Genomic DNA, 12,935 nt, shown 5'->3' with positions numbered 1-12,935 from the left:
AAAGAGTCCCCCTCTGGGGAGGGCAGCATCCCATAGAGCCTGCCCACCACAGTGATGGGGGAGAAGCAGGGAGAAGAGTCCCTCTCTGGGGCCAGGCAGCTTCACAGAACCCCCGTCCCCACCCCACCACAGTGGGGGGCAAGCGGGAGGGAGGAGGAGGAGGGAAAAGAGCCCCCCAGCACCAAACAGGGTCCCCTTTCCAGCCCCGCAGCGGTGGGGGAGAGGGAGGAGGGGGAAGAGTTCCCCTCTAGGGCCAGGAAGCCCTGTGTGCAGGGATTGCTCCCACTGTCAGGGAGCCGCAGAGGCTGGCCACACCCCCCAGCTCAGCAGGCTTCTGGCTTGAGCCACTGCAGGCATGTGCCTGCATTTCCTGAATAGAAAGGGAATGTCTGTCCATTTGGAAACTGATTTACTCTCTGCGGGTTAGACTAACCAGCAAAGATTGAATCAATTCAGGCTCAGTCTTTTCGAACGTCTGTTGCTAGCCTTAGAGCCTAAGTATATTAAATACCATACAACAATATGACTTCAGAAACAACTAACGGTTGAATTATTTGATACTCAGAAATGGTGACTAGAATAATGCAGAACATGAAGCATGAAGAAAGAAATGTTTGAGACTATTTGGTGACATCTGAAGCAGGAGAATAATGCTGTAATTAATGCTATAGGTCAGTGGTGCTCAACCTTTTTGCCTGGTGGGCTGGATTGGCAGTTCCTGGTCTGTCTGTGGCCTAGATCCAGCCGTTGTTCCCAGTATAGAGCCCAAGTAGGCACAGTGACCACCATCTGGCTGTGTGGAAGGGGCAGAGGGAAGGTCGGTCCCAACGCAGTGTTGCAGAGGAAAGAAGCTTGACCTGACCCCATGGAGAGGGAACGGGGTGTAACCCAGCCTTGCAGGGGGAGCAGGGAGGAGGCATGGCCAAACTCTGTAGGGAAGAGAGTGTGGGTAGGCCCTTACCCAGCCCCACAGGTGGAAGGGGATGTGTCCCAGCCCCAACAGGGTGAAGGGGGCATGGCCAGGCCCAATGCAGCTTCACAGAGGATGAGAGGGTGTGGTTCAGCCCTGATCCAGTAGCATGGTGGGTACGGCACAGCCCAGTGGGGGAAGGGGTGGCAGCCTGGCCATGCAGTGCTTAGAGTCTGGTAATTTGTCGGTGGGGGAGGGTGGTTGTATTAATGGCCACCTCTCCCCTACTGCCAAATTTCCTAACCCAGGGGAGTCCTATAGGCAAGATGCAATGGCTCCACAGGCCACATTTGGCCCGTGGGCCAGAGGTTGACCACCCCAGCTATAGGGAGGGAATACAGCAATTTGTAGAGTTAAGAGGAAGATCCCACCTAAGCCATTTTAGGTAAATTACTGCACCCCCTAAAAATCAAATCTTCGAAACCTAATAAGGAAGGCAAGCAAGCATAAACAATCCTACCTCTGAAAAGTTACAAAACCACATGATCCTATTTCAACATCCCTTTGTATTAAAACATTTCACAATAGGACCATGGGTAAGTGTGTGGAAGTAGAAAAGGAGGAAGTAGCAGTACCACTAACATGGAACTCAAGTGAAATAGCAGACAGAGCCTTTTAAATAAACATTTACAGTCCCATATTACCCTGGCAGAACCTGGCCTATGACATTTTTAAATGCAATTTGAAGACATTTCTGTAAAATATATAGTTCCACTTTTTCTAGACATGGTGGTAAATCCAAGACTCTCCTGTCTACATCAGTCAAAGAAAAAAATCATCTAATCTTGTCAGTATAATATATAATAAAGTTATATGGTTTATAAGGAGATTTTTTGTAGCTATTGAGGAACCTGGACAATCATTGCTAGAAATATATTTTTAAAATCTCCATCTGATAGTGTTAAGCCAAATAAGCTGTTAATGCAGATACTGATCTGTTGTATAGATTGACTGTTCCAAGGTGCTTACATTTTTTATAAACAAAGTTTGCTGTAGGGTAGATGTTATATCCATTTTCCAAAAGGCTGTGTTCTTACAGATTTTCACCAGTTTTCATGAAGTTGAAAGCCACATTTAAAACTATAAAATGTATTTTTAAGTTCTACTTACAGCAAGCCTGAGGATAATCTTCTTTCCCAAATGGTCAGACGTGTATACAGTATAACTTCATAAATCTGGCATACTTGGGACTGAGCACCTGCTAGAAATTTGAAAATTCTGGATTTTTGAAACTTGTAGGGGGAGGGGTAGGAAGCAGCAGCCGCTCTGGTGGATGGCAGTGGCAGCCCCCTCCACATCCAGGGGAGCAGAGGGGGAAGCTTAAAAAGTGCTGGATTTTTGAGAATTCCGGATTTTTGATATCCAGATTTATGAGGTTATACTGTATCAGGGTATCAATTTGTGACCATGTTGGCATTGATCTAGATTGGTAATTCTCAAACCTTGTTAGACTCAAGGCACCTCTTGAAAAATGTCAGTTCTTAGCTTTCATTTGTTTTTTGACTACAGAAAAATAATAAATCAATTCTTTCGCAAAAAAGTCAGAAAGACCACAAGAGGTTCCAATCTTGTGATTGATCTGAAAGGCCATGTTTTTGACACTACGGATTCCAATTTGAAATCTCTGGGTTTATCTTGTGAAATATATGTACGTGTTTGCACCCCTAACAGCACTAATATTGAGCAGCATCCTGTGACACTCTTGAAAAGATCTCACAGCACCCCAAGGTGGCACAACACCCTAGTTGAGGATCACTGGTCTAGATAATCTAATATGTAACGTCCAGCAGTCAGTACACAGAAAAGTGATAGAAATCCCACAATGGATATAACTTGGCCTTCAGGGAAGTTTCTCTCTGATACTTGCAGGTTAGCAATTTTATTTTTTATGCCCTGACCTCATGAATGGTTCTTATCTTACCTGCCTAACAATTATTTGCAGTAATATTGTATGGTAAGAATTCCATGTGGATAACTATATACTGGGTGCATCTACATATGCAATTAATGTGAAGCAATAAACTTTGGAGCAGTTTGAGCTAGAGTAAACTACTCCCAGGCACAGTGTCTATACATGCCTCTGGGACAGCAGCAATTTGAGCCAGGGTAGAGCAGACCTGAGCTGGCAGGGGGTATGAAGAGGTTAGTCCTGGGCTCTGGGTGATGGTGGCGGAGGGGCTGGATGGGGCACAAGGATGCTGAAAATGCAGTCGTGTGGCTAGGCGGCAGGCAAGAGACTAGCCCCTGGCTGGCTAGGCTGAACAGGCACAATTTACTCCCGTAGTCAGCATCTACACGTGTGTTTAATCACAGTACATTACCCCGGTGTAAGATAGTACTGTCCCTGGCAGTAGTATCTTATGCCAGTGTAAACTAGTTTACTGCAGCCTAATACCGTTGCATATGTAGACGATGATGCTTTACTCCACAGCTAATTAGTCTATTTTGCAGAAAAGCACATGTGTAGATGCAGCCACTATGTAGGAAAGTATTTCCCTCTTATTTAATGTTAAAATAGCAGCATTTGAGTGCTTACAAGAACCCTTCTCTGGAGTATTATGTATCACAGATGGTTCTGGTAATGGACATTTAAAAAAAATAAAAACAAACAGAAACCTGTGACTGCACAGAACAGTGTCACAGCCAAATTTAAATATTATTGTTAACTGTTTTTACCGTGGCAATACCTAGTACAGTTCTCTGAGGGAGAACTTACAGGCAAGGGATAGCAATTCTTGCACAATGACCCTTGACTATTTTTTTTGAGAGGATAGATATTGCATACTGAAATTAAATAAAAAATGCAGGGCTTTGATTCTTCACAAGGTACAAGGCATTATTTTTACCTGTAGAAATCAGTGTAAAACATTACGCTTTCTGCTTCTGTAGCATCTTACACCTACTTTATACTTACTGTGCTTAAGTGTAAATATTTATTCAAGATGCAGGGGAATGGAGAACCCGGTATTGTCCTTCCTGGATTTGGCATGAGCCAGTCACTTTCTATAGAGGTGGTGTTTGGAATCTGTATTTGTTGAGAAAGGAGGTGGTGCAGTTCTGGGTCACATCAGCAACTTGGAGACATTTTAGAAAATGGACTCTTTAGACCATGGGCTTTTTCATCTCTGTTGCATTTGTTTATATGTTGGATGATTAATAAGAGTCCTCAGAAATGAGGAGTGGCTGTCTATGTGTATTTGGGACAGAAAGAAAGAACTAAATAATTCTTCTTCTTACTACCCATGTTGAGGTGTTCTTAGGTAATCAACGATACTTTGTGATTGTTTTGAAAGGCCATTTTTAGATTAGTCAGCATCAGCATATCTCTTTTGCTTCTTTTTATGGAACATGGTATATCCATTAGTGCAGCCAGCAGTGTCTTCCTGACATACTCCAAATGGAAACAGATAGGACAAATGTGTTTGGAAGTGAATTTTCAGTAACATAACATCTGTCCTTGTCCTCTCTCTCTCTCTCTCTCTCTCTCTCTCTCTCTCCTCCCTCTCCCTTTCTTCTCTCCCAACACACATGCAAAAGAGTGGACATTAAATGGAAGGAGACAGATTAGTAGTTGGAATGTGTACTTGTCTTTCCCAGCTTTTTAAGCACAGGTGGGGCTCTCTCTCAAATGTGGGTGTAATTAGGAAAATACCCTTCATATGGAAGGCTCATATCAATATTGGACTGCTGTGATCTCTTTGGCTTTCATCAGAAAAGACAAATTCATATTACTGGTAGTAACAAGCATGTCTCTTAATGCATTTATGATTAAGTTAAACTACATTAGAGTATCATAGAATCATAGCAAATTAGGGCTGGAAGGGACCTCAGGAGGTCATCTAGTCCAACCCTGTGCTCAAAGCAGGACCATCCCCAACTAGATCATCCCAGCAAGGGCTTTGTCTAGCCAGGACTTAAAAACCTCCAAGGATGGAGATTTCCCAACCTCACTGGGTAACCTGTTCTAGTGCTTTACTACCCTCCTAGTGAGAGAGTTAGTAATATCTAACCTAAACTTCCAGTTTGAGACCATTGTTCCTTATCCTGGCCTCTGCCACCACTGAGAACAGTCTAGCTCCATCCTCTTTGGAACCTCCCTTCAGGTAGTTGAAGGTTTCTATTAAATCCCCTCTTGGTCTTCTCTTCTCCAGACTAAATAAGCCCAGTTCCCTTAGCCTCTCCTCATAAATCAGGTGCCCCAGGCTCCTAACCATTTTTGTTGCCCTCCACTGGACTCTCTCCAATTTGTCTACATCCTTTTTGCAGTGAGGGGCCCAAAACTGAACACAGTATTCCAGATGTGACCTCACCAGTGCTGAATAGAGGGGAATAATCACTTCCTTGGATCTGCTGCCAACACTTCTACTAATGCAGTCCACTATATGTGCTGTGTGACTGATGATGGTGCTGTGATCATCACTTAACACTTTGAGTTGGTATACTTGCAGCTGTGGGAAACTCTCACATTGTCTGCTGTTGTTTCGGTTTTTGGTTTAATTTCTCCTATGAGGAGGAAAACAGCTCTTCACACCAGTAGGTACTTGGTTCCTGGATTATGCAGAAGCAGTCTGAATTGTTTTAGATGGTTTTTGTCCAGGACAATGATGCTGGTAAGGTTTAGCAGGCATATTAGAATAGGAAGCAGATTTATGTGATGCTCTTCGTGCAATATAGCACACAATAGTTTTACGAACTCAAATGTCCTGACTTTATGGTTACCTCTGAGAGAAAGGCCTTAGAAGGGCATATGAAGAAAATGTCTCAATGGATAAGCCACCCAACTGGGAATCAAGAGAATTAAGTTCTCTGTGGCTCTCCACTCGACTTAATACTTGACCCCTGACATAATACTAAACAAGAAGTAGGAAAGTTCAGACCTCTTTTGGAGGAAGAGATACAAAAGTCCTGTATAAGATCATCCTTCCCCCAACTAACATCTGTAGTTAGATCAGCAGCTCTAGCGTGTCTGGCACTGTAAAGGGGTCTGAAGACCACCAGGAAGAATGATATGACTGCAGAATTGTGGGCCAGTCTATCACTGACACCATCTGACTATTGAATCTTCTAGTATTTGGGCTCCACTGCCTGATAGATCGCCCGTGGAGTAGTGGGGCACTCTCCAGGGCACGAGAATTCGTATGTTGAATTTGACTTGTAGATGCACTCCAAAGAGACTTCTTGTGGTATCTGAAGTTGACTCTAAATAGCATGTCTTGCCTGCTTCACCTCCTCATACTCTCACATGGCTTCCCTCCCAACTCCAGGTCGTCCACTAATAAAATAAGTCCTGCCCATGCAGACACACTGGAGAACAGCAGTTAGATTGAATAGACAACTTGGAGTGTCTCTGAGTGCCCACGTAGCCAGCAGTGCTTTCAAAACATGGTAGCTTGAACACAGTACTGACATACACACTCAGCATCTCTATAAGCCATTGAGTCTGTTTAGCTGCTGGTCTGTGGCACACATGGGCAGCTTTATTTTGTCAGCAGAAGTCCCAGGGTTGGGAGGAAGACTGTGTAGACTTGCCTTCTGAATTTGCAATATACCAGCTAGTTGAATCCATGGGGAAAGTCTGGAGAGAATTGCAGTTTTTCCTCTAAACCACCTTTTTTGTGCATCTGTATATTGAATGACATCTGTACAGGAAATGAATACTCAGTTCTCCTCTCTTTCTTCTTTAATATAGCCTCATTTCATTTGCCTGCTCACTTGCTAACAACTGTTTACTTTGGTTGGTAGCTTTGAGACCTTTCTGACATAGTGCTCCACCCTTGCTTTCTAGAAGGTTCATAGATAAATCATGGTGAATTAACTTGTTTTTCCTGCCTGCCAGCTAATGTTTGTAACATTCTTGTTCACCTCCAGATGAGTGAATGTGGTGCACAACATCACCAAATTAACCAAGAAATACAGTATGCTTCCATTAGTTCTCTACCAGCAAGCTGGCATCAGTTTTACCATGTATCGTTCTTTCTTCAGTAGTTGTTAGAATCCATGTTTTTAGTAGAACTTCCTTTTAGTCGGTATTACTCAATATCTTTAGGTTTTAAAGGTACCATATTTACCCTCATCCAAGACAGCTTTGATGATTTAAGATGATCCCTCAATAATTAGATTATGTACATGGAAAATTTATAAATTTGTTATAATTTTCTATGTATAGAACCTAATTATTGGAAGGTCATTAACAATTTTTCATCCCTGCACCTCTGCGATGGGGAAAGCAGCAGCAAGGGGAACAGGCAATGGGGGTGTCAAGGAGTCAGCAGGGAGTCAGCCTGGCTTCACTCCTTGCCTTCCTAGCTGACTGCCCCTTGCTGCCTTTCCCTCCCTCGTCCCCACTTTCACCACTGCTTACCCTCAGTCGTGACGCCATGTCTGACTCTTGCCCCACTCTGGCCAGGCAGCAGCAAGAGCTCTGGCCCCAGCCCTGGGACTAGGACTGAGTTGAGGCCAGTGATGCTGCTGCGGTCGCTATCAGAGCTGGAGCTGCAGTTCAGGGTAAGCAGTGATGGATGGGAGGCAGGCAGCCTGGGTGCGTGCCAGAACCACCAGGTATTCCGATGGAGCCAAGACAGGATAAGCGTAAGCGTTGGGGGGGGGGGGGTGGGGGGGGGGGGGGGGGGGACGGTCAGCTGACAGCAGAGGAGGAATAGGCAACAGGGCTGAAGGCTGTGGCTGTGACTGGCTCTGGGTTGGGGCTGGAGCGAGAGCCAGAGTATGAGCTGCAGCAGTCACCTTTCCCCTACCTTATACTCAAATTCAAGACAAGGGGCTTTTCCTCCCATATTGAATGGGGAAATAATTCTTGTCCTGGATTTGAGTAAATTGGGTAACACCTTCAGAAAGTATCTTATAATCAGGGATCCGGGTTTTCCGTGTCCCACGGGAAAGCAGAGAAAACCATGGGTCGCACCCACTGGGGTGCGGAGGCCCCAGAGGAGGGCAGCAGTGTGGGAGCCTGCAGCCCATGCCCACCTTCACCCCACGCACAGATCTGAGGGGCACAGGTCCCCCCTGTTGTGTCCCCCCCCACACTAGGAATGCACGCAGCAGTGGAGAGCCAGTACCACCCTGCCCGCCATAGCAGGTAGGCAGCAGGGTGGGGAGCTGGGCTCTGTTCACTGCAGCAGTTGCAGCTTCCTGCCAGGGGCAGGAGATGTGGACCTGGGTCCCTGTCCCTGTAGCCCTGGCAGCGGGTGGCTCCCTCCAGCAGGTCTGTGGGTGGGGGTGAGGGGGGAAAGGGGCCCTAGCAGGGCTGGGGGGAGTGAGGGGCCTTTAATTTTAATAAAGGATTTGGGGGGGTTTATCACAGAATTTTTTTATCAGGGAAAACCAAGATCTTTGCTTATAACGTACTATGTAGAGATTTGCCACTTACGTAAAGAAATGCAGTATTGATGTTGAAATTTTCCAGCAGAGCCATCTACACATTTTTAGAACAACCTAGAAAAATTCTAGCTTCTCAAGCAGGAATTTTTATGAATGAGTAAAATATCAGCGTATTTTTCAGTGTAATTTTTGATAAGGTCAAACAAGTAAATTTTTAGCCCAGGATGGACTTCAGTGTCTACATCAACCTGTTAAGTTGATCTTGGAATATTGTAATTACCTCAGAAACAACATTTCCTTTACCGTGAATATTGATCCATACAGTGCCATACAACACCGCTGTGCATCCCACCTGTTTCACAGGCCTCCTTTTCTCCCAGCCTCTTACTTACTAACTTTCCCTTCCTGTTCTTATACTACCCTTATTATTTTAGTGCTCAAGGGCCTTCCAGATGTGTGTTAAACTTCCTCCTCCTCTGCTTAATTAATCATACACGTTTGTTCACTTCCTTTCATTCTCTCTTCCCACTCTGTCACTACTCATCATCCTAAATTTGTCACCTTGCAATTAACTCACCATTCATCTTCATCCCTCAAACTTTTCTTCCTATCCCCATTTGGGAATTCTTTTTGCCCCTACAAATTAATTAACTAGAGGTGAAATGGAGAAGAAAAGGTGGTGGCATTTTTCCAGGTCTGCTTGTGTGAGTCCCTACAATGAGATGTTGCCCACAGTAGATTGTGTAGATTTTTAGAATATAGTCATGGGTGCCTTTTGGCTTCTTGCTTGTAGGGATGGAAAATAAGAGGTGATATCTCATAGTTATCTATCCCTGGCACAAGGATGAAATGTTACAGTATATTGCACAGACCTATGACCCTCCTTTCTTTCTTGGGGAATGAAATAGTTAACATTGGTAATGTTGGAGTGGTATTGTAGCTATGATAGACCAGTAACAGGCAAGGGTGATATCTGTTTTTGTGGGTGATATCTTTTGCTGGACCAACTCCCTGGTTGGGATAGTTAGACAGGCTTTAGAATGCCAAATAGTCTTCATTAGGTAACAGAGTGCCTTGCATTTAAAATTTCGTTTAACTTTATCCCAACCATGTAGTTGGTCCAGTAAATAGTTAACATTCACATTTTAAATGATTATTGCTGGGCACTGAGCCAACTGGATCAGCCAAGGCATCTTAGAGCTATTCTTTTAGGCCATCTGCAGACTTGTCTCTGGTTTGGTTATACTAGGTTAACATTTTTCAGGTTGTCCTTTGCAGCCATTAAACCTGAAGTCTTTGTTGTTTCATTTTAAATGAAAGCTGAAATTCTGAAGAACAAGATAGTAGCTTTGGACAAGCACTGGTGTGGCACATCAGCACAGTGTGGCTGTTTTTGAGTCATGCAATTAATTTTCAGCTGCAGCTTTTCAAAGCTGCTGTAGCTTTCTGTACCCTTTCAGGCTGCCTCCTGGGTAGAAGACGAGCTGCCTTTGTTACCCCCTGCTCAGTCAGATATTTTGAATCTTATCCTAATGGCAAGTGCCAGTCATCTTTTCTCTTTCACTGCCGTTTTGCTTCCAGTGTTTCTTCCCTGGTCTCTGCAGAGGTGCACTAGAGATTCTTTTCTTAATTGGCAAATAACTCTAGGTAGTTCATTGGTTTGTGAAGGCTATGGGAGACGTTTCTAATTGTTTCTCTCAGGATATTTATGTTTGCAAATTTCCACAAAGAAAGCTAGTGTTGACAGGCCCGTAGGGAGGAAACCACTGCTGCTGCTGAGTTCCTCTTCCTGAAAGAAAGGAGAATACAGACACCTCCCCTGTTCTTCATGTTACACCTATATGGCAGGCTCAGTAGGATGGGTTCTGCCTGTAGAAGTATGCAGCTATGATCAGGGTAGCTGAGGAAAACACTGGTCCTAACCTCAGCTTTCTTGAGGAAGCAAGTCTTGACCAGGGAATCTTCTGAGCTCAACCACTAGGCCTGATCCCAGGCAACTGACGTGAGAGGGTTCAGCAAGAGTCATTGCGGGTGCTGTTTCATTGGCTCTGTTGCTGAATTGAGGAAGTGTAAGCAGAACTCCCCATGCCGGTTGAACAGGAAACAGCAGTAGCTGCTGTCGCACTGCCCTGCAGCCACAGTATCATTTAAATTCGTCTCATAATTGGAAGCTTTTCTTTGCAGTTGTGACAGTTAGGACTTGTTTTTAAATGAAACGTTAGAGTCTGCAAAACTTAAAAGTATTGGGTGATAGCTCACTAGCTAGAGTGCTGGGTTTCCAAGGCTGGGGTCTAGGCTGGTGTCCACCTGCTGCCTGGTTGGTACTTTTGGGGGCTGGACTAGTTGATTCTTTAGATCTCTTCCAATTCTATGATTATACTTGTTCAAGGCAAGTGGGTTTTGTCAATACAAGGAGTACTGATTAAGTAGGAGAGTTGCCTTAAGGAGAGTACAGCAAGATAAGCATTTAGTGCAGTCTTCCAAAATACGCATAAATCAGGGGTCAGCAACCTTCGCCCTGCAGACCATACCAGGCTCACAGAGCTATTAGATCCAGCCTGCAGAGTGAGGGTTTCAGTAGTGTTTGGCAGCATGGATCTTCATGCTGTGCTGTGGCTGAGCAGTCGTGTGGAGAAGTGGCAGCAGCTGAGCTTTGACTTGAGCTGGGTCATTCTGGTCCGCTGCCAGAAAACATTGCCATCCCCTGATGCAGATAATTCATTTAGAGCCATGTTTCCCAAACCTTGTGGGTTTATGCCCCAGCATAGTAAAGTCAGGCAGTCTCGTGCCCCTCTACTTCAGCGTTGTTGCTGATTTTCCGCTGCCACTGACAGTGGAAGTTGGGAATAGCAATAATGCTCAACTTTACTATGGTAGCATCAGTTTTCTGCCATGATTTGCACATGCCCTGCTTCCACCTGGGGGTACACCCCACAGTTTGGGGAAGACAGATTTAGAAGAAAGAAAAGTGCAAGAATGTAGTGATTAGCAACCAAATGAACTAATCAGCACTAGAGTCCAGATGTGTTCCTTCAGTACAAAGTGACCTGATAGAAAAGGTAGAAATAGCTGAAATGGGGAGAGGAAGTTAATCCATTTGGGGCCATTTTATGTAGAAGAATAAAAATAAAGTAATGTGTTAAGTGTGAAGTAAGAGGAAAGGTTGGAATGGTTTGGCTAAAATAAATGGAAAGAGATAGTGAAAGGGGAAGTAGAGAGGATAGAGACACCTTGGAGACCACGTGGGGGGGGAATGATGTAAGAAGACTGTCAGGAAGACTGGGGGAGCTGGAATAGGTAGTTGGTCAGTAGAGTGGAAACTGTGTCCTGGTCATTTAAATCTAGCTGGTTAAAGAATGAGAACTGCCCTTGTTTTCTGGGGGAGGAAAGGGACTGTAAGAAATAAACACATAGTTACATAGTTTTGGAGTGATGTAGCAATGTTGGTTGGTCTAGGAAATAATGCAAGAGGCCTGAAGAAGAATGCACTGCATTTGAAGCTTGTCTAAGTCTCTCCCAACCATGAAATTAGTCCAAAACATGTAGTAAACCGTTCTAGAATTTCCAGATTTGAAAGTATGATAATTTGATTGTAAAATTGCCCTTTCAGGGTGCTACAAATACACATGCCCAGAGAATGGTTCAAATTCACTACCACTGAATTTTTGTTGTTATATCATTTACTTCACCAAGGGAAAAGATTTCAGAGCCAATAGCTATACTGAATAATTACATTAATATTCACAGACTTCAGTTACATTTCTAAACCAGTATATTTCACTGCAGTGTCTTGATGTTTTAATGAGTGATGGTAGTTTGTACACCTTGGAGCACAGATTGGATAGCTAACAAAGCACAGAAGACTGTGGAACCAAGTTCTGCTCAGCTGAAGGTGATGAGTACATAGGTGATTGAATGGGAAGTTCTGACCCAGGAACACACACATTGTATAAACACTTGCAATGTTCAAAATTAAGCACATGGACACGTTTTTTATAGGATGTGGGGACTGCTTGTTATTGCATCTTGAATTATTTAGGTTTTTGTGTTTCCAGCTGACAAATCTGTGAAACAGACAATGAAAAAGTAAAGTATAATGTTCTGGACTGACTAGCTTGCTGTGGTTGATACAGAAAACTGAATTGATTGATTCCTAGTCTTTCTCACTAAATTGTAGAATGCTTCAAAGGCAGGAGCTCAATTCTGGGAAGGGTTTACTAATGCCTTAACATTCAACTGTGATACCCCTTCCCTTTTAGAGTTATGTTGTTTTGTTTGATGGAAAGCAGCCTCCTTACTTTTTCCCCCAGATTAATAATATCAGTAGATTGCTGCCAAGTGGCTATTCAGTATTGAATCTGGGAACAGTCTAATATGTTCTGTTTTCTAATTTTGCTAGGACTTTACAGACCCCAGCCCAAGTTCCAGTGGTTGTTTCACCTGGAAACCAGCAACTTCACACTGTAACACTCCAAACAGTGCCTCTTACAACAGTGATAGCCAGTACAGATCCAGCATCAGCAACAACTCCCCAAAAATTTATCCTACAAGCCATTCCTACTTCACAGTCCATGACAGTTCTTAAAGAAAATGTCATGTTGCAGTCTCCAAAACCAGTGTCTCCTCCTTC

The 12,935-nt window shown here is 44.0% G+C and overlaps 1 protein-coding gene across 1 annotated transcript in view; it reads left to right on the top strand.

Annotated features, from left to right (window-relative positions):
• Positions 1–12,935, top strand: part of ELF1 (E74 like ETS transcription factor 1) — a 119,087-nt gene that overhangs the window by 104,785 nt on the left and 1,367 nt on the right. Inside the window, 1 exon segment of the mRNA XM_025196154.1 lies at positions 12,705–12,935. Coding sequence (XP_025051939.1) covers positions 12,705–12,935 — 231 coding nt within the window.

Source organism: Alligator sinensis, unplaced genomic scaffold (assembly GCF_000455745.1).
Source record: "Alligator sinensis unplaced genomic scaffold, ASM45574v1 scaffold59_1, whole genome shotgun sequence".
NCBI classification, from domain to species: domain Eukaryota; kingdom Metazoa; phylum Chordata; order Crocodylia; family Alligatoridae; genus Alligator; species Alligator sinensis.
The sequence above is the reverse complement of the archived record's forward strand: the minus strand, read 5'-3'. Positions and strand labels throughout refer to the sequence as shown.